The sequence below is a fragment of the Coregonus lavaretus genome (genome assembly GCF_964263955.1).
Source record: "Coregonus lavaretus genome assembly, chromosome: 16".
NCBI lineage: Eukaryota > Metazoa > Chordata > Actinopteri > Salmoniformes > Salmonidae > Coregonus > Coregonus lavaretus.
The window spans coordinates 6,650,841-6,677,438 of NC_140003.1; the positions used below are offsets into that span (position 1 = coordinate 6,650,841).

Genomic DNA, 26,598 nt, shown 5'->3' on the forward strand with positions numbered 1-26,598 from the left:
CCATTATGTCAAGCAAAGAGGCACTGAGTTTGAAGGTAGGCCTTGAAATACATCCCCAGGTACACCTCAGATTGACTCAAATTATGTCAATTAGCCTTTCAGAAGCTTCTAAAGCCATGACATCATTTTCTGGAATTTTCCAAGCTGTTTAAAGGCACAGTCAACTTAGTGTATGTAAAGTTTTGACCCACTGGAATTGTGATACAGTGAATTATAAGTGAAATAATCTGTTGGTAAACAGTTGTTGAAATTACTTGTGTCATGCACAAAGTAGATGTCCTAACTGACTTGCCAAAACCATAGTTTGCTAAAACCATAGTTTGTTAACAAGAAATGTGTGGAGTGGTTGAAAAACTGGTTTTAATGACTCCAACCTAAGTGTATGTAAACTTCCGACTTCAACTGTTTATATTTGAACTTAGTCGGGGTCTCAACTTACTGTTTCAAGTTAGAATAGTAGTATACACAAGGTACCATTTTGAAATTTGGTTGTGCATCAACAGTCTTTCTCTTGTTACTCAATTAGCCCATGTTAACATTTTGATTGGTAAGTTAGTCTAGCGGCCAGCTATCTAAACTTGTAGTAATCATGGTTGAATTACCACCCAGAGGGCCCAATTGATTTTGTTAGTCAGTCTCATTCAAATATCATACAGCGTCGTCCAGGGTAGGGGAGGCAATGGCCGGCAGGGATGTAGCTCAGTTGATAGAGCATGGCGTTTGCAGCACCAGGGTTGTGGGTTCGATTCCCACGGGGGCCGGCCAGTATAAAAAAATATGTTTTCACTAAACTGTAAGTCACCCTGGATAAGAGCGTCTGCTAAATGACTAAAATGTAAATGTAAAATGTTAAAAACATTTCTCTCCACCCTATGGCAAAATGTCTAGAATTTCCCAAATGTTGCGGTAAAACAGCAAATTTCCCTCTCTGCCCAATGTTATAAAATTGCTAAATCTTCTTTCCATCCCATGGCAAAATGTGTAGAATTGCAACAAACTTTCTTTAAACAGCAACATTTTCTCCACACCCCATAGCAAAACGGTTAGAATTGCACTTCCGCTGTTGCCCATACCTGCTTTACAGCATTCCCTACTAAACAGGAGATTATAAAAGTCAATTCAAATTTTTTGGCAGATGACAAAGCCGCCCATGACTCTATGTGAACACTTGACAAACAACATGGCAGTTAACTCGCTACGGACAGATCAGGTGATCAAGACGCATCTCGGGTGTCAGTTTCAGATTTATGCCTTACTTCAGCTTTTTATAGTGATTTGATATTCCAGGAGTTATTTGTCACGTCTCTTGAATCCCCAAAATAAATGTCTAGGTCTGAAGGAGAGGGGGCCCTGTGCTAGGTTCAGTGTGGTTGTGACCTGTCAAGTCAACGTGTACTCTGCTGCTGGTGTCTCAGGCGGGCTGTGGATACCCCCAGCAGTGCAAGCCACCACTACCAAAGGAGCAGTCTGTGAGCTGCCAGCCCTCTGGACTGCCTAGAGAAAACAAGTCTCTCTCTCTATGCTTGGAAAAGTGCAAAACCTCTGAACACTACAAACCTATTCGAGAAAGTCAGCTCCCTGTGTACCTGAAAAGGCACTCTGGTCAAAGCAAATCTTTTTACACATTTTCCAAAAGCAAGCATGCCTGCTGAACACTGCGAGGTGTCTGAACTAATTGAAGCCATGGATTCAAATGGGTCTTCTGCGCATTCTGCTGAACCCTGCATTATTTCGGACGAAATAAAAAACTCTTTGGACTATACTGAACACCAAAAGGTCAATGGACAAATGGATCCCGCTGTGCATAGTGTCGATCATTACAGCATGAATGGAGAACATACAGAAGAGAGCAAACCTTCTGTGCATTATAATGGACATTCTGGGGGCTTTGAGCAATGCATCAACAAGCCTTGTGAGGACTATCCTGTTCTCCACAAGCACACTACTCAGGATAAGTCTTCTGAGTTAAGCAAATCATTTGAAGAATGTTCTCAACATTGTGAGTGCTTTGACTTCAGCAAGTCCTCTGAGCACTGTGCTAATGTATTTAGCCAACACTGTGAACATTTCACAGAATGCTTCCAGTCATCTGAACAATGCAAGTCTTCTGATCAACACTGTAACTCCTTTGAGTCAAGTGAACCTGCTGAGAACTCTGAGTTTTTAGAGCAATGTAAGATATCTGACTTCATTCCTGATATCTCTGAACCGAATGAATCAATCATAACATTTGAGCACTGTACTGGAATTTGTGAGTATTCAGAAAAATACAATCATATTGAACACTCAGCAGAATATAATGAGACTACAAAGCCATTTGACGAGAATTTAAAGCCCTCTGAGCCAACAGTTCAACAAATTGAAATCTGTGGGCTTTTTGACTCTGAGTTTTGCATTATATTAGAACCTATACGTTCTTCAGATTTGAACATGCCTTCTCAACACTATGCTGAACAAGATGCTCCCAATGAAAGTAGACAGATCTCTGCAGTTCATGAACCTTCTGAGCAAACTCTGCTTGCTGAACAAAGCAATCATCAATCTGCTGAATATGATATATCCTCTGGACACTGTGAACTGCAGTGTGAACAGTCTGAGCGATGTAATTCTTGTGAGAGCTATCTTTGTCAACATCAAAGCACAAATGACAAATGCTATGAGCCTAGCAGTTCATTTTATTATGAGGAAGACAAGTCTTCTGAGTGCTCATCCATTGAAACAAGGTCTTTTGAATCTTTGATATATGACAGTATAAATGCAGACCCATTAACTGATTCAGTTGAATCATATGAAGCATTAGTGGAAGAAGGAGCACAGGACAAATCCAGTGATGATCAAACTCAATTCTATTCAGAGATATGGGAATCATTTGATAATTGTGCAGATGTGGTAGAATGTGAGGAAAGCAATGCTGATGAAGACAAACCTCACTCGGATGCAGTGGTTGTTGAGGAATTCTTTGACTTATTTGATAAAGAGGATACTTGTGCTTTTGCTCAAAGGCGACCTTATACCTCCTGTTTTGAAGGGGGAGGGGTGCATGAGCTGTTTTTCGAACAACACAAAACTCATGTGTCCATTATGAATGTGGAAGAAACACAAATGCCCTGCGCAAAAAAAACGCTTGAAGTTTTTAGTCAAGAAGTGGAAGAAGTTGATGAATCTTATGATGCTTGTGCTGAGGATCGACAATTTAATGTAGACTGTGCTGATGATGAGGCATCAGCCTCTGGATCCTTTGCAGATGAGGAATCATGTGAATCTTGTTTTGAAGAAGCCACAGCTTATGAAGTTGAGTTGTATGAAGCTTTTGTAGCAGAAGACAATGCTATAGAGGCTGAGGCCTATGAGCCCTTTGTTGAGGAAGATGAACTTTGCATTGCTGAAAATAAAGCTGGTGACGCTCAGGTCAATGGACCCTTAGTTGATGAGGACAACAAGTACGACGAACACAGTGCAGAGGAAGCTTCTCATGGATCCTCTTCTGACGTGTCTTCTGTTGAAGATGATGAAGCATATGAGGGTCAAAAAGATCAAACTGGTGTACCATGCTTTGAAGAAGAGAGAATCTGTGATGAAGAAATCCAGACAATATGCATCGCAGAAGACAAATTATACAAAGCTTATGGATCCTATGAGCCGTGTGATAAAGATTGCGATGCATATGGCAGTGAACATACACAATTCTCAACCGAAGGGGAAAATAATGCACTATGCACTGAGGCCTGTGAACCAAGTGCTGAAGAGCACAATGAATATCAACGTGAAGCCAATGAATCTAATGTTAATCAAGAAGCTAATGGATTCTGTACTGAAGAAGACTCTCATGATCGGTGTAATGAAAGATTGGATTATGCCAGCACTCCTGAGTCTGATGGAGTCTGCACTGAGGAGGGAAAGAATGATGCTCCATGTGCTGAGGAGAATGAATCTCCTGAATCATTTGAGGTTATAATGAAAGACACTGCATTATGCACTGAAGGAAGCAAACCAGCTATGCCTGATGGTATTGAATTCAATTGGGATCAAACTGATTCCTCCACAACCTCTTCCGAAGAGATAGATGAGCAAAACATGTCATCTGAATTGTGTGAGCAGCTGAACACACCATATCTGTCTCAGAACTGGGAGGAACACAATGGGGTCTCAGATCATCTCCAACGCCCAGATTCAGAGGACCTTTCAGAGCAGGTGTCTGAGAAAACAAGTCTCCCTCTCGATGGTGCTGAACATAGTAAAGACTCAATAGACAGCGAGCCACTTGCACATCATGCCGAACAAACAGAGCCCTCTGAACAAAGTGAGCTGGATGAGAAAACGGAGTCGCATGAATTTTTTAAGATTGTGGCCTCTGAACAACTTAGAGATGAGTCTGAGGAGGAGCTGAGTGACGAGGAGCCCTTGCAGTCCTGTGAATGCGAGTACTGCATCCTGCCTAGAGAACAGGTATTTCAAGGTCTTTGCACCTTGCTTGAAATGCACTGGAATAGCTGTGACATGCACCTAATTTGATCAGTTTTACGTTTAGAAATTTCAGAAGTGTGGAATATGAACGTTTCTCATGGAGTGACAACAAACTGAAATTTACAAGAGAAAATAGTGAAATGTGTTTGTCTAAATATTAGGCCTATTTTTTAATGTTTTAATTTTTCACAAATTGTTAATTTAGTGTTAGCTTTGGATGTGTTGGCTTTGGATTGAATTTGTGAGAACACAACTAAAATAGAGGAGGATATGGCTGAACATAAGGTTCTTATTGCTTGGCACAACAGGTGGTATTTACAGTGGCTTGCAAAAGTATTCACCCCCCTTGGCATTTTTCCTATTTTGTTGCCTTACAACCTGGAATTAAATTTGATTTTTGGGGGGGTTGTATCATTTGATTTACACAACATGCCTACCACTTTGAAGATGCAACATATTTTCTATTGTGAAACAAACAAGAAATAAGGCAAAAAAACAGAAAACCTGAGCGTGCATAACTATTCACCCCCCCCCTGCCCCAACCCAAATTCGATACATTGTAGAGCCACCTTTTGCAGCAATTACAGCTGCAAGTCTCTTGGGGTATGTCTCTATAAGCTTGGCACATCTAGCCACTGGGATTTTTGCCCATTCTTCAAGACTAAACTGATCCAGCTCCTTCAAGTTGGATGGGTTCCGCTACTGTACAGCAATCTTTAAGTCATACCATTCTCAATTGGATTGAGGTCTGGGCTTTGACTAGGCCATTCCAATACATTTAACTGTTTCCCCTTAAACCACTCAAGTGTTGCTTTAGCTGTATGCTTAGGGTAATTTTCCGGCTGGAAGGTGAACCTCCTTCCCAGTCTCAAATCTCTGGAAGACTGAAACAGGTTTCCCTCAAGAATTTCCCTCTATTTAGCACCATCTCATTCCTTCAATTCTGACCAGTTTCCTAGTCCTTGCCGATGAAAAACATCCCCACAGCATGATGCTGCCACCACCATGCTTCACTGTGGGGATGGTGTTTTCGGGGTGATGAGAGGTGTTGGTTTTGCGCCAGAAATAACGTTTTCCTTGATGGCCAAAAAGCTCAATTTTAGTCTCATCTGACCAGAGTACCTTCTTCCATATGTTTGGGGAGTCTCCCACATGCCTTTTGGCGAACACCAAACGTGTTTGCTTATTTATTTTTTAAGCAATGGCTTTTTTCTGGCCGCTCTTCCATAAAGCCCAGCTCTGTGGAGTGTACGGCTTAAAGTGGTACTATGGACAGATACTCCAATCTCCACTGTGGAGCTTTGCAGCTCCTTCAGGGTTATCTTTGGTCTTTGTTGCCTCTCTGATTAATGCCCTCCTTGCCTGGTCCGCGAGTTTTGGTGGGCGGCCCTGTCTTGGCAGGTTTGTTGTGGTTCTTTCCATTTTTTAATAATGGATTTAATGGTGCTCCGTGGGATGTTCAAAGTTTCTGATATTTTTTAATAACCCAACCCTGATCTGTACTTCTCCGCAACTTAGTCCCTGACCTGTTTGGAGAGCTCCTTGGTCTTCATGGTGCCGCTTGCTTGGTGGTGCCCCTTGCTTAGTGGTGTTGCAGACTCTGGGGCCTTTCAGAACAGGTGTATATATACTGATATCATGTGACAGATCATGTGACACTTAGATTGTACACAGGTGGACTTTATTTAACTAATTATGTGACATCTGAAGCTAATTGGTTGTACCATATATTATTTAGGGGCTTCATAGCAAAGGGGGTGAATACATATGCACACACCACTTTTCAATTTTTTTGAATATTTTGAAACAAGTAATTTTTTTCATCATTTGGCTGCTCATTGACCTAACATCTAACTATTTATTTTCAGGTCCCGGCAAAACCTCTGCTACCTCAAATCAAGTCAAAAGACTCAGGGAAGATCTGTGTGGTGATTGATTTGGATGAAACGTTAGTGCACAGTTCATTCAAGGTAAGCTGACATGAGCGACCTGCTCTTTGAGGACAAATGCTAACAGAGTATACTTGATTGATTTCCACTCTCTCTTTATTACTAATTAGTAAAGCGTAATAAAAAAGTATAATTTATTTGATAAAGAGCATTGTTTTGTTTTTCTTTGTCCATACCAATATGAATTTATTAACCCTTTACACTTGTGGTAATTGGCCTACATGGATAGGGCAACATTTTAACGTTTCTAGCAGAATAAATATGAGACAAATATGCATAACCATGGTAGAAATTGAAAGGGAACACTTTGGATATTATGGGGAAATTATCAGATCAAAAGTGAGGACCCAACGGTTCACTTGACACAAGACTGAATCCAAATATCACACTGTTGATTTTTTTTTTTTTTTTTACATTTACTGTACTTTTCGCAGCATTTGTTGATTACAAAATCTGAAAATACTCTAAATAAATTCTGTAACATAATAACAATAGTCATGGAAAGTTTGGGGTAGGTGCAACATGAGACACAAAAATGACAAGGGTTTGAGTGAGAGGTCTAACTAGTGTCTAGAGTATGCACAATCAGCTAGTTGATCCCATAGACTTCCAGTCATTGCGATGATGCAAATGGCTTTAGAAACAACCTTCACTTCCTTCAAACTGCACACAGACATAAAAATGGTATCCATGAGTTCATCTGACTCTGGGTAAGTAATTGTCAAACTCTCACACTATCCCTTTAAAGAATACAATTGAATTCCAGGTAACCTTTTACACCTGGTATTGAAATTATAGTCCATATCAAATATTGTCTGATATGCCCCTTCCTGTTTACAACCTTCCTATATTTGTGTCATGTATCCATTGTGATGAGATTTATTTGGAATATTAATTGATGTTAATTAATGTTTATTTAGGTAATCAACTGCAGTTACTATTAAACTTGCTTCTAGCGAGTATTCTTATCTAAAGTGAGTGAAAAAAGTATTTGATCCCCTGCTGATTTTGTACGTTTGCCCACTGACAAAGACATGATCAGTCTATAATTTTAATGGTAGGTTTATTTGAACAATGAGAGACAGAATAACATCAAAAAGAATCCAGAAAAACGCATGTCAAAAATGTTATAAATTGATTTGCATTTTAATGAGGGAAATAAGTATTTGACCCCTCTGCAAAACATGACTTAGTACTTGGTGGCAAAAGCCTTGTTGGCAATCACAGAGGTCAGACGTTTCTTGTAGTTGGCCACCAGGTTTGCACACATCTCAGGAGGGATTTTGTCCCACTCCTCTTTGCAGATCTTCTCCAAGTCATTAAGGTTTCGAGGCTGACGTTTGGCAACTCGAACCTTCAGCTCCCTCCACAGATTTTCTATGGGATTAAGGTTTGGAGACTGGCTAGGCCACTCCAGGACCTTAATGTGCTTCTTCTTGAGCCGCTCCTTTGTTGCCTTAGCCGTGTGTTTTGGGTCATTGTCATGCTGGAATACCCATCCACGACCCATTTTCAATGCCCTGGCGGAGGGAAGGAGGTTCTCACCCTAGATTTGATGGTACATGACCCCGTCCATCGTCCCTTTGATGCGGTGAAGTTGTCCTGTCCCCTTAGCAGAAAAACACCCCCAAAGCATTATGTTTCCACATCCATGTTTGACGGTGGGGATGGTGTTCTTGGGGTCATAGGCAGCATTCCTCCTCCTCCAAACACGGCGAGTTGAGTTGATGCCAAAGAGCTCAATTTTGGTCTCATCTGACCACAACACTTTCACCCAGTTCTCCTCTGAATCATTCAGATGTTCATTGGCAAACTTCAGACGGGTCTGTATATGTGCTTTCTTGAGTAGGGGGACCTTGCGCTGCAGGATTTCAGTCCTTCACGGCGTAGTGTGTTACCAATTGTTTTCTTGGTGACTATGGTCCCAGCTGCATTGAGATCATTGACAAGATCCTCCCGTGTAGTTCTGGGCTGATTCCTCACCGTTCTCATGATCATTGCAACTCCACGAGGTGAGATCTTGCATGAAGCCCCAGGCCGAGGGAGATTGACAGTCTTTTATGTTTCTTCCATTTGCGAATAATCCACCAACTGTTGTCACCTTCTCACCAAGCTGCTTGGCGATGGTCTTGTAGCCCATTCCAGCCTTGTGTAGGTCTACAATCTTGTCCCTGACATCCTTGGAAAGCTCTTTGGTCTTGACCATGGTGGAGAGTTTGGAATCTGATTGATTGATTTATTCTGTGAACAGGTGTCTTTTATACAGGTAACAAACTGAGATTAGGAGCACTCCCTTTAAGAGTGTGCTCCTAATCTCAGCTCGTTACCTGTATAAAAGACACCTGGGAGCCAGAAATCATTCTGATTGAGAGGGGGTCAAATACTTATTTCCCTCATTAAAATGCAAATCAATTTATAAAATGTTGGACATGCATTTTTCTGGATGTATTTGTTGTTATTCTGTCTCTCACTGTTCAAATAAACCTAGCATTAAAATTATAGACTGATAATTTCTTTGTCAGTAGGCAAACGTACAAAATCAGCAGGGGATCAAATAGTTTTTTCCCTCACTGTGTGCTACTCGGTATATCCACGATTGGCTGCATAATGGGCATAATGTGCTCTTGCCTACCACAGGTGGTCTTGGCAATCTAATCACAGTCTGTCCCAAAGGGTGTCACCAGATAGGCCACAGGTTTAAACTGTCAATGAAAGTGGCAGCATTTGATTGAAGGCGAGTCACAAGGTGTAGTGTGTATATAACTGGATTGATTGTCCAAAAAAGTAATAGAGCGGAACTTATTGTAAATGAAATATTTTGATTCTCTGAGATACATATTTCATGTCATATTCTCTGAGAGATATACAGTTTGTCCTATTCTAATTTAAGTTGGCTTGTTTGCTTCCATAATATGGCAACTTTTATTGATTTCAGAGTAATACTGTAAATTTGGGTGTATGTATTCAACTAGAATACCAATAGAAATGTCAAAAACTTGATTTTCAATCATCTTTAATTACATGTTACAGAGTAGTTTTAAAAAAGTGTCTTATTGTTTTATTTACGAGTGATTTCAGATTGGCATCAACCCTGTGCTCACTGACCTGGATGTCTGGGTGGCTACTACATGCTAGTGGTGGGGAGTAAGAGAGGGGACATTGAAAACCGGGACATTTTGAATCACTGACATCTGTTTAAATGGATTTGAAATTATTTTGTTATCTATGCATGTGAACCAATGACCATGAGGAAGCTAGTGATGTGAACAAGTCTGGTGTCCTGGTAGAACTTCCACAGAGCAAAAGCAAGTGCCTCTCCAAAATTTGCTAGTGTCAAATTCTGACATGGTGTCCGACGTGGCATGGAGTCAAAAATGTTCAAGTAAAACCTTGAAAACATTCTAACTATGTGTATTTAACAAAACCCATGCATATAACTACAGTGCCTTCAGAAAGCATTCATACCCCTTGACGTATTCCACATTTTGTTGTGTTACAGCCTGAATTCAAACAATTTCTGTCACCCATCTACACACAGTAATACCCCATAATGACAGCAAATTTATTGAAAATGAAATACAGAAATATCTCACTTACATAAGTATTCACACCCCTGAGTCAATACTTTGTGGAAGCAACTTTGGCAGCAATTACAGTTGTGACTCTTTCTTGGTAAGTCTCTAAGAGCTTTCCACACCTGGATTGTGCAACATTTGCCCATTATTATTTTCAAAATTCTTCAAGATATGTCAAATTGGTTGTTGATCATTGCTAAACAACCATTTCCAGGTCTTGCCATAGATTTCAGTCAAGACTGTAACTCAGCCACTCAGGAACATTCACATTTTGCCTGTGCTTACCTCCATTCCATTTATTTTTTATCCTGAAAAACTCCCCAGTCCTTAACGATTACAAGTATACCCATAACATGATGCAGCCACCACTATGCTTGAAGAGCATAGTATGGAGAGTGGTACTCATCTCCTGAGTGGCGCAGTGGTCTAAGGCACTGCATCGCAGTGCTAACTGTGCCACTAGAGATCCTGGTTCGAATCCAGGCTCTGTCGCAGCCGGCCGCGACCGGGAGACTCATGGGCGGCGCACAATTGGCCCAGCGTCGTCCAGGGTAGGGGAGGGAATGGCCAGTATAAAAAAATAAATAAAAAAATAAATGTTTCACTAACTGTAAGTCGCTCTGGATAAGAGCGTCTGCTAAATGACTAAAAATAAATAAATAAAAAATACTCAGTAATGTGTTGTATTGGATTTGCCCCAAACATAACACTTTATATTCAGGACCAAAAGGTAATTGCTTTGCCAAATTTTTTGCAGTATTACTTTAGTGCCTTGTTGCAGGATGCATTTTTTAAATATATACTGTATATATTTTTTATTCTGTACAGGCTTCCTTTTCACTCTGTCAATTAGGTTAACAGTGTGGAGTAACTATAATTTTGGTTGATTGATCTTCAGTTTTCTCCTATCACTGTAACTGTTTTAAAGTCACCATTGGCCTCATTGTGAAATCCCTGAGCGGTTTCCTTCCTCTCCGGCAACTGAGTTAGGAAGGACACCTGTGTCTTTGTAGTGACTGAGTGTAATGACACACAATCCAAAGTAATTAATAACTTCACCATGCTCAAAGGGATGTTAAATGTCAACTTTTTAGTTTTTACCCATCTACCAATAGATCCCCTTCTTTGCGAGGCACTGGAAAATCTCCCTGGTCTTTGTGGTTGAATCTTTGTTTGAAATTCACTGCTCGACTGATTGCCCTTACATATAATGTGTGAGGTACAGAGATGAGGTAGTCATTAAAAAAATCATGTTAAACACTATTATTGCACACACAGTGAGTCCATGCAACTTATTATGTGACTTGTTAAGCAAATTTGTACTCCTGAACTTATTTAGGCTTGCTGTAACAAAGGGGTTGAATACTTATTGTAGCTTAATTTGTAATGAATAATTCCACTTGACATTATGGGGTATTGTGTGTAGGCCAGTGACATAAAATTCTCAATTTTAAATTCAGGCTGTAACACAACAAAATGTGGAAAAAGTCAAGGGGTGTGAATACTTTCTGAAGGCACTGTATACGTATGTAATGTGTGATGTATGTAATGCTAGACTCAACATTACTTCATAGACTATGAATAGACTATGAATTTAGGTCATGGTGTCCTACATAGCACATACTCGTGATTAACCTAACATTTGAGAGACATATTTTAGGTATAAGAACCATCTAAATAAATCACACTTTTATGGGTGTTGTCAAATACAGTATATTTCGGTGACTCAAATGGAAACATATTACTTACATACTGTTATTTCTGAAGTCGCTGATGGTGAGCCTTTAATTTCGCTTTACAGTCTTTACAAGCTTGTAAAGCACATGTTTAATGACTTCATTCAAACATATTTTTTATAATATAAAACCCCCCACAAACTAGAGTTAATGTGTTCCGTACAAGCTTGTAAAGCACGTTTAATGACTTAATTCAAACAAACTGTTCTGTTCTTGATTCTTAAATGGTATGTTCTTGCTCCCAACAGCCTATGAACAATGCTGATTTGACCATTCCAGTGGAAATTGATGGAACCATTCACCAGGTAAGTGTGACTCTTTTGAGTTTCAATTCTTAGCCTTTTTCACAGGTTCTGTCCTTCATAGATCCACAATGAAAGCAGCAGTAAAGTGGCCATGACCTCAAATAAAATTATAGAATCTAATCTCCGTGATATCCGTGCTATGTTGGAATGCCTCTCCTTCGTTACGAAAGTTTTTCTTTAGTTCAAAGTGGACTTTTTTTTCCACCATTGTTTACTCAGTGACACTGTTTGTGCTATAGCGCTAGTGCACTAGGCTAGCAATCTGACAGAGCTTTGGCCTTCTCTGTTGACGGGTCCGAGCAGCAGGTGGCTATTTCTGTGGGCTGACGAAACAAGGAAGTATGACTGGCTTCTTAGAAATCACTGGGCCCATCAATCTTAGTCCCTAGCGCAGATTCTGCCCAGTCCATTGGAAATCACATCGGGAGATTGCAGGAACTGATGCAGTTTTGCTTAGTTTAAAGGCTAACTCCAGACAGAAGACAGAAGAACACTCCTGTTTTATACTCCAGGCCTGGGTCTGTTTCAAGTAATCCAGGATAGGCTTGTTTAAGTGGGGACAGCCAATTCAGGATGACTTGGTTCAGGAACAAGGCTGATAGCGTCATGCTCTTTCGAGAAATGGATGTGAGCAGAAATGGAGTGAAATGTCTATATTGACAGGCATATCCTTCCATATACAGATAATAGGCGGCACCTAGAGTTGCAAAGGGAGGGTATATTACTGTTAACTTTTGAAGTGTACCAGTAAACGATTAGAATTTGTATAACTTTCAAGGATTTTGGGGAATTTTACAAGGTTACTTCTGGTGACCTTTTGGGTACTTCAGATTATTACAGGTGTCTGTAATTATCTATGGCCCTCTGTGTGGCCTTATCACATGTACAATATATACAATAATAAAATAAGATTTTTTAAATATATAATTACAAAGCTGTAAAGCATTATCCTTAATATAAACCAGGGATGTGCAACTTTGATGGGGGTGGGGGCCACAACGAATCTGAACTCTAATTCGACCTTAATTACTACAAGTTTAGATAGCTGGCCACTAGACTAATTTACCAATCTAAAAATGTTTAGCTGAAATGGGCTAATTGAGTGAAAAACAGTGACTGAGATAACAAGAGAAAATATTTTTATGCACAACCAAATGTCGAAATTGCACCTTGTGTTCTACTATTCTACCTCGCAACAGTAAGTTGAGAACCTGATTGAGGGGAAATTGATCCGAGGGTCAGGCCGCTAAATTGCCGATCCCTGATATAAACCATTAACTTAGTGAAACCATTTGTGTTTAATATTTCTGGGTTTCAGAATGAAATATCATTTATATATGTTTTGTACACTTATTTTATTTTACTTTTAAACGTTTTGGTGCCAAACTGGTGGCAGTTGGGAAAAATCCTAAAGTTTGAAGAGTTGCAGAGTTAATTGAAAATAATGCCATTGTTGATAAGATGCTTTTTTCATTAATTAGGCTATTTTCTCTTGAAACATATGCTTTATCCACTAGAAACTCATGGACAATATGGACAGATATAAAAAATGAATACTATACTGAACAAAAATATAAACGCAACATGTCAAGTGTTGGTCCCATGTTTCATGAGCAGAAATAAAAGATCCCAGAAATGTTCCATACGCACAAAAAGCTTAATTATCTAAAATGTTTTGCACAAATTTGTTTACATCCCTGTTAGTGAGCAAATCCCCCTTTGCCAAGATAATCCATCCACCTGAAAGGTGTGGCATGTCAAGAAGCTGATAAACAGCATGATCATTACACGGGTGCACCTTGTGCTGGGGACAATAAAAGGCCACTCTAAAATGTGCAGTTTTGTCACACAACACAATGCCACAGATGTCTCAAGTTTTGAAGGAGTGTGCAATTGGCATGCTGACTGCAGGAATGTCCACCAAAGCTGTTGCCAGAGAATTGAATGTCATTTCTCTGCCGTAAGCCGCCTCCAACGTCGTTTTAGAGAATTTGAAGGTCCAGCCCAGGACCTCCACATCCGGCATCTTCACCTGCGGAATCGTCTGAGACCAGCCACCCGGACAGCTGATGCAACTGAGGAGTATTTCTCTGTAATAATGCCCTTTTGTGGGGAAAAACTCATTCTGATTGGCTGGGCCTGGCTTCCAAGTGGGTGGGCATTGCTCCCCAGTTGGTGGGCCTATGCCCTCCCAGGTCCACCCATGGCTGCGCCCCTGCCCAGTAGTGTGAAATCCATAGATTAGGGCCTAATTTATTTATTTTAATTGACTGATTTCCTTATATAAATAAATAAAATAAATAAATATGCCATTTAGCAGACGCTTTTATCCAAAGCGACTTATTTTTTATTAATTTTTTTTTATTTCACATTTAACCAGGTAAACCAGTTGAGAACAAGTTCTCATTTACAACTGCGACCTGGCCAAGATAAAGCAAAGTAGTGCGATAAAAACAACAACACAGAGTTACATATGGGGTAAAACAAAACAAAGTCAAAAATACAACAGAAATAAATATATATACAGTGTGTGCAAATGTTGCAAGTTATGGAGGTAAGGCAATAAATAGGCTATAGTGCAAAATAATTACAATTAGTATTAACACTGGAATGATAGATGTGCAAGAGATGATGTGCAAATAGAGATACTGGGGTACAAATGAGCAAAATAAATAACAATATAGGGATGAGGTAGTTGGGCGGGCTAATTTCAGATGGGCTGTGTACAGGTGCAGTGATCGGTAAGGTGCTCTGACAACTGATGCTTAAAGTTAGTGAGGGAGATAAGTGTCTCCAGCTTCAGAGATTTTTGCAATTTGTTCCAGTCATTGGCAGCAGAGAACTGGAAGGAATGGCGGCCAAAGGAGGTGTTGGCTTTGGGGATGACCAGTGAGATATACCTGCTGGAGCGCATACTACGGGTGGGTGTTGCTATGGTGACCAATGAGCTAAGATAAGGCGGGGATTTGCCTAGCAGTGATTTATAGATGGCCTGGAGCCAGTGGGTTTGGCGACGAATATGTAGTGAGGACCAGCCAACAAGAGCGTACAGGTCACAGTGGTGGGTAGTATATGGGGCTTTGGAGACAAAACGGATGGCACTGTGATAGACTACATCCAATTTGCTGAATAGAGTGTTGGAGGCTATTTTGTAAATGACATCGCCGAAGTCAAGGATCGGTAGGATAGTCAGTTTTACGAGGGCATGTTTGGCAGCATGAGTGAAGGAGGCTTTGTTGCGAAATAGGAAACCGATTCTAGATTTAACTTTGGATTGGAGATTCTTAATGTGAGTCTGGAAGGAGAGTTTACAGTCTAACCAGACACCTAGATATTTGTAGTTGTCCACATACTCTAGGTCAGACCCGTCGAGAGTAGTGATTCTAGTCGGGTGGGCGGGTGCAAGCAGCGTTCGGTTGAAGAGCATGCATTTAGTTTTACTAGTGTTTAAGAGCAGTTGGAGGCTACTGAAGGAGTGTTGTATGGCATTGAAGCTCGTTTGGAGGTTTGTTAACACAGTGTCCAATGAAGGGCCAGATGTATACAAAATGGTGTCGTCTGCGTAGAGGTGGATCTGAGAGTCACCAGCAGCAAGAGCGATGTCATTGATATACACAGAGAAAAGAGTCGGCCCAAGAATTGAACCCTGTGGCACCCCCATAGAGACTGCCAGAGGTCCAGACAACAGGCCCTCTGATTTGACACATTGAACTCTATCTGAGAAGTAGTTGGTGAACCAAGCGAGGCAGTCATTTGAGAAACCAAGGCTATTTAGTCTGCCAATAAGAATGCGGTGGTTGACAGAGTCAAAAGCCTTGGCCAGGTCAATGAAAACGGCTGCACAGTACTGTCTATTATCGATCGCGGTTATAATATCGTTTAGGACCTTGAGCGTGGCTGAAGTGCACCCATGACCAGCTCGGAAACCGGATTGCATAGCGGAGAAGGTACGTTGGGATTCGAAATGGTCGGTGATCTGTTTGTTAACTTGGCTTTCAAAAACTTTTGAAAGGCAGGGCAGGATGGATATAGGTCTGTAACAGTTTGGATCTAGAGTGTCACCCCCTTTGAAGAGGGGGATGACCGCGGCAGCTTTCCAATCTCTGGGGATCTCAGACGTTACGAAAGAGAGGTTGAACAGGCTAGTAATAGGGGTTGCGACAATTTCGGCGGCTAATTTTAGAAAGAAAGGGTCCAGATTGTCTAGCCCAGATGATTTGTAGGGGTCCAGATTTTGCAGCTCTTTCAGAACATCAGCTGTCTGGATTTGTGTGAAGGAGAAGCGGGGGGGGGGCATGGGCAAGTTGCAGCGGAGGATGCAGAGCTGGTGGCCGGGGTAGTGGTAGCCAGGTGGAAAGCATGGCCAGCCGTAGCAAAATGCTTGTTGAAATTCTCGATTATTGTAGATTTATCGGTTGTGATAGTGTTTCCTAGCCTCAGTGCAGTGGGCAGCAGGGAGGAAGTGCTCTTATTTTCCATGGACTTTACAGTGTCCCAAAACTTTTTGGAGTTAGTGCTACAGGATGCAAATTTCTGTTTGAAAAAGTTAGCCTTTGCTTTCCTAACTGCTTGTGTATATTGGTTCCTAACTTCCCTGAAAAGTTGCATATCGCGGGGGCTATTTGATGCTAATGCAGTTCGCCACAGGATGTTTTTGTGCTGGTCAAGGGCAGTCAAGTCTGAGGAGAACCAGGGGCTATATCTGTTCTTAGTTCTGTATTTTTTGAATGGGGCATGTTTATTTAAGATTGAGAGGAAATTACTTTTAAAGAACAACCAGGCATCCTCTACTGACGGAATGAGATCTATATCCATCCAGGATACCTGGGGCAGGTCAATTAGGAAGGCCTGCTCGCTGAAGTGTTTTTGGGAGCGTTTGACAGTGATGAGGGGTGGTCGTTTGACCGCGGACCCGTTACGGACGCAGGCAATAAGGCAGTGATCGCTGAGATCCTGGTTGAAGACAGCAGAGGTGTATTTAGAGGGTAAGTTAGTCAGGATGATATCTATGAGGGTACCCATGTTTACGGATTTAGGGTTGTACCTGGTAGGTTCGTTGATAATTTGTGTGAGATTGAGGGCATCTAGTTTAGATTGTAGGATGGCTGGGGTGTTAAGCATATCCCAATTTAGGTCACCAAGCAGTACGAACTCTGAGGATAGATGGGGGGCAATCAATTCACATATGGTGTCCAGGGCACAGCTGGGGGCTGAGGGGGGTCTGTAGCAAGCGGCAACAGTGAGAGATTTATTTCTGGAAAGGTGGATTTTTAGAAGTAGAAGCTCAAACTGTTTGGGCACAGACCTGGATAGTATGATAGAGCTCTGCAGGCTATCTCTACAGTAGATTGCAACTCCACCCCCTTTGGCAGTTCTATCTAGACGGAAAATGTTATAGTTGGGGATGGAAATTTCAGAATTTTTGGTGGCCTTCCTAAGCCAGGATTCAGACACTGCTAGAACATCAGGGTTGGCGGAGTGTGCTAACGCAGTGAATAACTCAAACTTAGGAAGGAGGCTTCTGATATTTACGTGCAGAAAACCAAGACTTTTACGGTTACAGAAGTCAACAAATGATAGCTCCTGGGGAGTAGGAGTGATACTGGGGGCTGCAGGGCCTGGGTTAGCCTCTACATCACCAGAGGAACAGAGGAGGACTAGAATAAGGATACGACTAAAGGCTTTAAGAACTGGTCTTCTAGTGCGTTGGGTACATAGAATAAAGGGGGCAGTTCTCCGGGCGTTGTAGAAAAGATTCAGGGCATTATGTACAGAAAAGGATATGGAAGGATATGAGTACAGTTCAGGTAACCCTAAGCGTTGGGTAACAATGAAAGAGATAGCATCACTGGAGGCACCGATTGAGCCGGTCTCGGCGTGTATGGGGGGTGGAACAAAGAACTATTTGAGGCAGTTTGAGAGGGACTAGGGGTTCTACAGTGAAATTGTATAATAAGAACTAACCCAAACAGCAATAGGCAAGGCATAATTGACATGGGAGAGAGGCATAAAGCAATCACAGGTGTTATTAGAGAGAGCTAAGACAACAACTGGTAATAGCGACAACGTTTGGGCTGAGGCTAAACAGAATAAACAGGACAGGGTACCGTGTAAAGGAACAGTCCAGCAGGCATCAGCTGTGCAGCTGAGTGATCATAAGGTCCAGTGAACAGCAATATGTGAGTCCGAGAGCAGTTCAAATTGGTGCTTTCTGCACAGCTAGCAGGGAGCACAGTTGTAGTTTGCATGTGCTAGCGGGCCGGGGCGTGCATACATTTTTGTGTATGGGTGGTCCCGGGGATCGAACCCACTACCTTGGCGTTACAAGCGCCGTGCTCTACCAGCTGAGCTACAGAGGACCACATGAACTGTAACTGAGTATAATCATCGAAATTGTTGCATGTTGCATTTATATTTTTGTTCAGTGTATATAAATATATATATATATGTGAATAATAAAATAAAATAAAGTTATTCAAGTATAAATTACCAAAATTACCATAGATTGCCATAGATTACCTGTTAATTACCAAAATTACAGAAGATTCTGGTAACTTTGATAAATTACCAGTAGCTTTGCAACCCTAGCTGCACCTGTTTGACCATTCCACATGGACATTTAGGGTAATCCATGGCATTTATGATTGTTCATCTCTAAAGAAGTCTGATATGCTATCAGAGGTGTTACCCTCTCTTTCAGTCTCTCCCCTCTCTCTTTTTTATGTCCCATCCATTAACCTCAATATCATCTTGCATCCCATAGCAGTAAAGCTGGACACGCAAAGCAAGGTGCAGCCAAAAGTCACTGATAAGGGGGAGTAGGCGCATTTCTCGCTCAAAAATTATTGAAGATCCTCTATTTAAAAAGTTGTTTAAAGCATTAACTTCTTTGGAAAAACAAATGTACGTAAACTTTTTGTAATTAATCGGGAGTATTTCCCCATGTCTTGTTTTTATTACCTCAGGTGTACGTGTTGAAGCGACCCAATGTGGATGAGTATCTCAAAAGAATGGGGGAGTTGTTTGAGTGTGTTCTGTTCACTGCCAGTTTATCCAAGGTGAGTTCACTACTGAATGCTACTGAATGCTGATTGAGATAACTAAAGGTTTTATTAAATTAAATTAAAGGTTGACAGGATCTAACATGTACTAGCCTTAAAGGGAAGTTCATGATTTTACAATGTCGATGTTAGATGGTCCTCACCCTGAAAGTAGTCTAGAGGCCAGGAGAAACTTTAATCCATGGTTCGGTTTTCTTTAAACAGCCACTACAAACTTCAGATAACTTTAGTCACCGCTAGCTAACAATCAATGGAAGTGATGGGGTCATCTAAAATATTAAACTTCCCCTTTAAGACTGTGATGCTTGTTTGACATGTTATGTTTCGAATTCTTAGAAACTTTGCCCTGCCATTCTAATCTGTTATTCATACACACACACACATTTCACAAGAAATGTGTAGACACACACAGCTTTCTGTGACATACCATCAGGGACAATGTTGTGTGTGTTTTCCTTTTGTGCCAGTATGCCGATCCCGTCTCCGACCTGCTGGATAAATGGGGTGCCTTCCGACACCGTCTCTTCCGCGAGTCCTGCGTGTTCCACCAAGGAAACTATGTTAAAGACCTGAGTCGGCTGGGCAGGGACCTCAACAAAGTTCTCATAGTAGACAACTCCCCAGCTTCCTACATCTTCCACCCTGACAATGCTGTATGGCATTCCTACTTTTATCTACCTGTATACTAATTTATAATACTAAGCCCTCAATTCAATCAATTGCAGATAAAGGAAAAAACTGCACTACAGTTGTATCTGAGGTGCTAAAAAGGTGTCAGATGCTCTTTATGTGTGTTCAATGGCATTTCCATTGAAAGGGAACCTTCAAAGGGGTAGTTACTTATTCCTTTCATATTCCCTAAGGTGTTGTTGTTTCCTCCAAACATGGTTATTTAACAAAATCCAGAATAATCCGGCTTGATAGAATTTCTTTGAGAACGTAGCACTGTTAGAGGATATAGATTTGATCCGTTTCTCAAAAGCGTGGGAGACCTAATTATTATTATTATAAAATCTTTATTTATTAATCAAAGTCCCATTGACACCGATGTCTCTTGATTCACATAATGTATCATAAACATTCAAAGTACATAATAGGGAATTAGTGATACAATTAATACAATCAAAGGCGGGAGCATGAAAAATACAGAAATACAATTTTAAAAAAACATGTACATTCCTCTGTGAACAGGTAATTTCCCAATGTCCTAAAATGACCAAAAGACACTAGTGTGTCCAACTATAGAGTATTCTGAAATGTGTTCCATGTATGTGGTGCGTAAAAACTGAAGGCTGTTTTACCTAAATCGGTAGCAACAAAAATAATTTCAAGAATGACCTATTCCTGGGAGAGAGTAAGGTATTTCATACTTCTGTATGTCGGGAGCGATGTGAGGTAGTATGGTAGTTTCTCCACGAGAGCTTTGTAAATTAACAGAAGGCAATGTTGCGTTATCCATGTTGCCAGAGACGTCTAGCCCATTTTCTGGTACAGATCACAATTATGTTCGCAAAAACGGTCACCCGTAATAAAGCAGAAGGTGCAATGATAAACAGCATCAAGTGGTTTTAAAGAAGAGGCAACTGCGCTCATAGATTTCGCCATAGCAAAGGGCTGACAGGAAAGTCGACTATCAAGTTTCCTACTATCAAGTGAAAGGTACGTTATATTTCTGTAGAAGAAGCCCAGTTAAATTCTCCGTTTCTTTGTTAGCTCATCAACATGTGTTTTAAATGACAACTTGTCATCGATCCAAATGCCACGGTTTATTTATATGAGGGGACTCGCTGAATTTGGGCTCCATTCAACGGGCAGATATGTAAGTTTGTGGGGCCAATTGCGATTTGACACAGTCAGCAACAATACATTGAGATCTATCCATACGGTATTTTATTTTATCAACCACATGCATTACTATGAAGTCCGACAGAGGACAACGTATGCAATAACGATGAATGTTCCACAGTGTCGAAAGCATTAGATAGGTCTATAAACAAGGCAGTAAAATGCTGTTTTTTTAATCATCTAGAGAGCATGCAAGATCATTGACAACAGGGTATGCAGCTGTCTAAATCCAGATTTATTTGTATTAAGGATACAGTTCCTGGTTAAGAAGGAGCGAAGTTAAGAGTTTATCAGTAACCACTTTTCCATCCAACCATTTCATGCAGATTAATTACCTGACGCATGGAAAAAGTCTCGACCGGATTGATGGTAATATAAAATGCCAGTACAATTTTATAAATGCCGACAGACAATTTGTTTGTTCGACGTGGTGGGATCTTTTTGTGTTGGTAAAATGAATTATGCGAGAAATAGCGGTGGAAAAGCCTTTATGCGCAAATATTGATATAATAACCATCATATCGAAGTAAACTTGGAGTCATATGTTGTGTGGTCCTCCCACTACGACTCGGGAAAGCATGCAGTTTATTAGGCTACAGATGAAATAAGTTATGATGAACTTCATAGGGTGGTGAATATGCAAGGTGATGAGCTTGATGCTCCATTCCAATAAATATTGAGGGTCTTATTCTGGTGACATGATGATCGATGTTTGACAAATACAAATAAATCGCTCTTATCCATAATAGTCTCATAATGTAGCTAGCCAATCTGCACTGTATCTGCAAGCTGTTGGCTAGAGCGCATGTGCAATGACCAGAGTAGGCACATTTGCTATATAACGCAACAGCTTTTCTTACAAAACCATCAGTAGAGTTGAAAATGCGATGGAAACCCATTATTTTGTATTTATTTTTTCATTCGGTACATGGGAACTTAACGGCAAAATTAATTTTTATGTGCACTACATCATCACGCACAGCCTTTTATCTGCAAAAAGTCAGTTTGATGGAAACACATCTCTGGTGGTGAAATGCGAATATAGTTTTATGCAGATTTTTGAATATTTGCATGAAACTCTGTCGCAAATTGGATGGAAACCTAGTTACTGAATCGCTTGCTTTTCAATGAACCGCTAACTAATACAATCTGTTTCCACTAGCATTCCTACATTCTCCAAACATGCTAGCGAATATATTTTGGACATTGCTGCATAACTTGCTAACAAATGGTAAAACAGTTTGGAGGAAACGATAACCCCCTGGAGAAGTAGAAAATAACCTAAAACTTAAAGAAGTCTTTAGTGATAGTTGACCTTTTTGAAGTTTTAGTTTATTTTCAACTTTTCTTTTCCAACTATCACTAAACACTTCTTTAAGGCATTTTTTGGGGGGTGGTTAGACAGATTTTTTCAGTATATTATTTCAGAACAGCATGTGTGATACAGATGTTGGATCTTAATATATATATATATATATTAATATATACAGTGGGGAGAACAAGTATTTGATACACTGCCGATTTGACAGGTTTTCCTACTTACAAAGCATGTAGAGGTCTGTAATATTTATCATAGGTACACTTCAACTGTGAGAGACGGAATCTAAAACAAAAATCCAGAAAATCACGTTGTATGATTTTTAAGTAATTAATGTGCATTTTATTGCATGACATAAGTATTTGATACATCAGAAAAGCAGAACTTAATATTTGGTACAGAAACCTTTGTTTGCAATTACAGAGATCATACGTTTCCTGTAGGTCTTGACCAGGTTTGCACACACTGCAGCAGGGATTTTGGCCCACTCCATACAGACCTTCTCCAGCTCCTTCAGGTTTCGGGGCTGTCGCTGGGCAATACGGACTTTCAGCTCCCTCCAAAGATTTTCTATTGGGTTCAGGTCTGGAGACTGGCTAGGGCACTCCAGGACCTTGAGATGCTTCTTACAGAGCCACTCCTTAGTTGCCCTGGCTGTGTGTTTCGGGTCGTTGTCATGCTGGAAGACCCAGCCACGACCCATCTTCAATGCTCTTATATTTTTTTAGTCATTTTAGCAAACGCTCTTATCCAGTGCATACATTATTATTTTTTTCATACTGGCCCCCCGTGGGAATCGAACCCACAACCCTGGTGTTGCAAACACCATGCTCTACCAACTGAGCTACATCCCTGCCGGCCATTCCCTCCTCTACCCTGGACGACGCTGGGCCAATTGTGCGCCGCCCCATGGGTCTCCCGGTCGCAGCCGGCTACGACAGAGCCTGGTTTCGAACCAGGATCTCTAGTGCCTTAGACCACTGCGCCACTCAGGAGGTTGAGGTTTGAGCCAGTATGCTACAGCAAGAAAAGAATCCTGCAGCAACCGGAAATGTGAATTAGCATGTGGATTATAATTAATGGACATTTTTGTAAGGGCTGATACATTTTTCTGAAAGTGGAAATTACGAACTTCAGAAGCCTTTTTAAACCTCAAATACTATACAAGTTTAAAATGTCCTGCATCGCAGGAAAGTTCCCCTGCAACAGGGTGATCAAATTAAGATCCTATATCTGTATCACTGATGTTCTCTGCAAAATAATGTCTGCGGCTTCCATAGTTAGGTACAGTTAACAAAAATATAAACGCAACATGCAACAATTTCTAAGATTTTACTGAGTTTCAGTTCATATCAGGAAATCAGTCAATAGAAATAAATTAATTAGGCCCTAATCTATGGATTTCACATGACTGGGAATACACATATGCATCTGTTGGTCACAGATCACTTTTTTTTTTAAAGTAGGGGCGTGGATCAGAAAACTAGTCAGTATCTGGTGTGACCACCATTTGCCTCATACAGCGCGACACATCTCCTTCGCATAGAGTTAATCAGGCTGTTGATTGTAGCCTGTGGAATGTTGTCCCACTCTTCTTCAATGGCTGTGCGAAGTTGCTGGATGTTGGCGGGAACTGGAACATGCTGTCGTACACATTGATCCAGAGCATCCCAAACGTGCTGAATGGGTGACATGTCTGAGTATGCAGGCCATGGAAGAACTGGGACATTTTCAGCTTCCAGGAATTGTGTACAGATCCTTGCGACATGGGCCATGCATTATCATGCTGAAACATGAGGTGATGGCGGTGGATGAATGGCACGACAATGGGCTTCAGGATTTCATCACGGTATATCTGTGCATTCAAATTGCCATAGATTAAATGCAATTGTGTTCTACAGCTTATGCCTGCCCATACTATAACCCCACCGCCACCATGGGGCACTCTGTTCACAACGTTGACATCAGCAAACTGCTCGCCCACACGATGCCATCTGCCATCTCCCCGGTAAAGTTCAAACCAGGATTCATCCATGAAGAGCACACTTCTCCAGCGTGCCAGTGGCCATCGAAGGAGAGCATTTGCCCACAGAAGTCGGTTACGACTCCGAACTGTAGTCAGGTCAAGACCCTGAACTGTAGTCAGGTCAAGACTCTGATGAGGACGGCGAGCACGCAGATGAGCTTCCCTGAGGCGGTTTCTGACAGTTTTGTGCAGAAATGCTTCAGTTCTGCAAACCCACAGTTTAATCAGCTGTCCAGGTAGCTGGTCTCAGACGATCCCGCAGGTGAAGAAGCCGGATGTGGAGGTCCTGGGCTGGCGTGGTTACACGTGGTCTGCGGTTGTGAGGCCGGTTGGACGTACTGCCAAATTCTCTAAAACGACGTTGTAGAGAAATGAACAATCAATTCTCTGGCAACAGCTCTGGTGGACATTCCTGCAGTCAGCATGCCAAATTCACGCTACATCAAAACTTGAGACATCTGTGACATTGTGTTGTGTGCACATTTTAGAGTGTCTCCTATATAATGATCATGCTGTTTAATCAGCTTCTTGATATGCCACACCTGTCAGGTGGATGGATTATCTTGGCAAAGGAGAAATGCTCACTAACAGGTACAGTATGTAAACAAATGTTGCACAACATTTTATAGAAAGAAGCTTTTTGTGCGTATGGAACATTTCTGGGATCTTTTATTTCAGCTCATGAAACATGGGACCAAACTTTACATGTTGCATTTATATTTTTGTTCAGTGTAATTTTGGTGGTTATGGGTAAAGAATATGCTCCAATGGAGAAATGTGAGATCAGTGTAAATGTACCAAACTAACAGCATGCAGCCTCTCAAACCCATACTTCCTGTTCGAGATTCATGGCTTTCGTGATGCAATGTCTATCTAAAAATGTGTTTCATATGTTCACCTATGACCTATTCATGAGAATGTGAATTTTCACATTCTTATGAATAGATTAACTTTTTTTATTTATGATTAGATTTTATTTCTGCATATACCATTACGCATATACATATAACTAACTCAATGGTACACATAGATTTGTGCCATTATGTAAGAAACTTGACTTTGTTTATGACTTCGCCTTTTCACACACTCAGGTCCCCGTAACATCCTGGTTCGACGACAAGGCAGATACAGAGCTACTAGATCTCATCCCACTCTTCGAGAGACTAAGCAAAGTGGATGATGTCTACAATATTCTCAAACAGCAGAGGACTGCAAGCTAGTGCGTAATAAGACACCGGCGGCAACTTTTCACCACAGGGGGCCATGGAGGAGGCTGGTGGGCAACAGGCTTCAAGTTTCTTCCCACTAGAAGGACCAGCTAGTGTCTCTCGGTCATTGTCATCCTCCAAATTCCATTCACACAAACGTGATAGAGAGGCCACTCAGTTTGGCACAGAGACTTAACTATGAGGAACTGCTTCATGGCAAACATTGTAAAGAATGGTGTCAGTTATTTTTTCACATTCGATGCGGTAATCACCTCTTGGTTATGACTTTTGGCAAAATAAAATGTGCTAACTTTGAATAATTCTAGTACAGTGTCCAGGTGGGGAAATGGTTTGTAATCCATATGCTGGAGATGTATGTGTGAAATTTCGTTCTAACAAGCATAATGTATTCTTCTGTTCTTTCACGTACTTGAACTATACTTTTTTATATGCAATATCATATTGCAAGTCTAACATTTAACCTGTACAGTCAGTTGAGTAGGTTGTCTTTTCATAGCTCCTTGTATTGATGCCTTGTAACGATTGTAATTTTCTTTATGACACTTCCTGACGTGTTTGCTTGCGCGTGTACGTGACTACGTCTCTGTGCATGCGGGTCTGCGTTACCTTAAAAATACAATTCAGCAATAATTTGACAAGATATACATCTTTAAATACCAAAAATATTTGAATGACTATAATCATTTGCTGTTTTTTTCACTGCATGCAACAAGAGCGTTGACATCCATGTAATGAAACTGAAGCTGCTGGTTAATTCTAAGAAAGAACTATAAAATGATTTGTACTTTCCCACAATAAAGCATGATTTATTGAAAGAGGTAATATCTCACTACAATGAATGATGCATACACTAATAGAGTGATTTATTAAATTGCAGGGGGTGTTGGAAACAAATTAAATGAAAAGGAAAATGGAATATGGTACTGACTTCACTTCATATGAAAACATGAATTATTAAATACAATGTACATTACTCAGTCAACTCTGCATTTAAACTTTAATCTAATCTAATAACATGATCAATATACTGTTAACTACCACCTTTCTAAATTAACCAATTTTGGCCCAATGTATTGATATTATAAGCCTC

The 26,598-nt window shown here is 40.8% G+C and overlaps 1 protein-coding gene across 1 annotated transcript; it reads left to right on the forward strand.

The window, feature by feature from the left end:
* Positions 1–4,074: 4,074 nt before the first annotated feature.
* Positions 4,075–25,499, forward strand: LOC311143391 (carboxy-terminal domain RNA polymerase II polypeptide A small phosphatase 1-like; the record flags this gene model as incomplete). The annotated part of the gene is made up of 6 exons (XM_084179225.1): positions 4,075–4,446; positions 6,333–6,434; positions 11,973–12,029; positions 18,995–19,087; positions 19,558–19,743; positions 25,371–25,499. The coding sequence occupies 6 exons, from the start codon at positions 4,075–4,077 to the stop codon at positions 25,497–25,499; spliced, it is 939 nt and encodes a 312-aa protein (XP_084035351.1).
* Between the last annotated feature and the right edge of the window lie 1,099 nt (positions 25,500–26,598).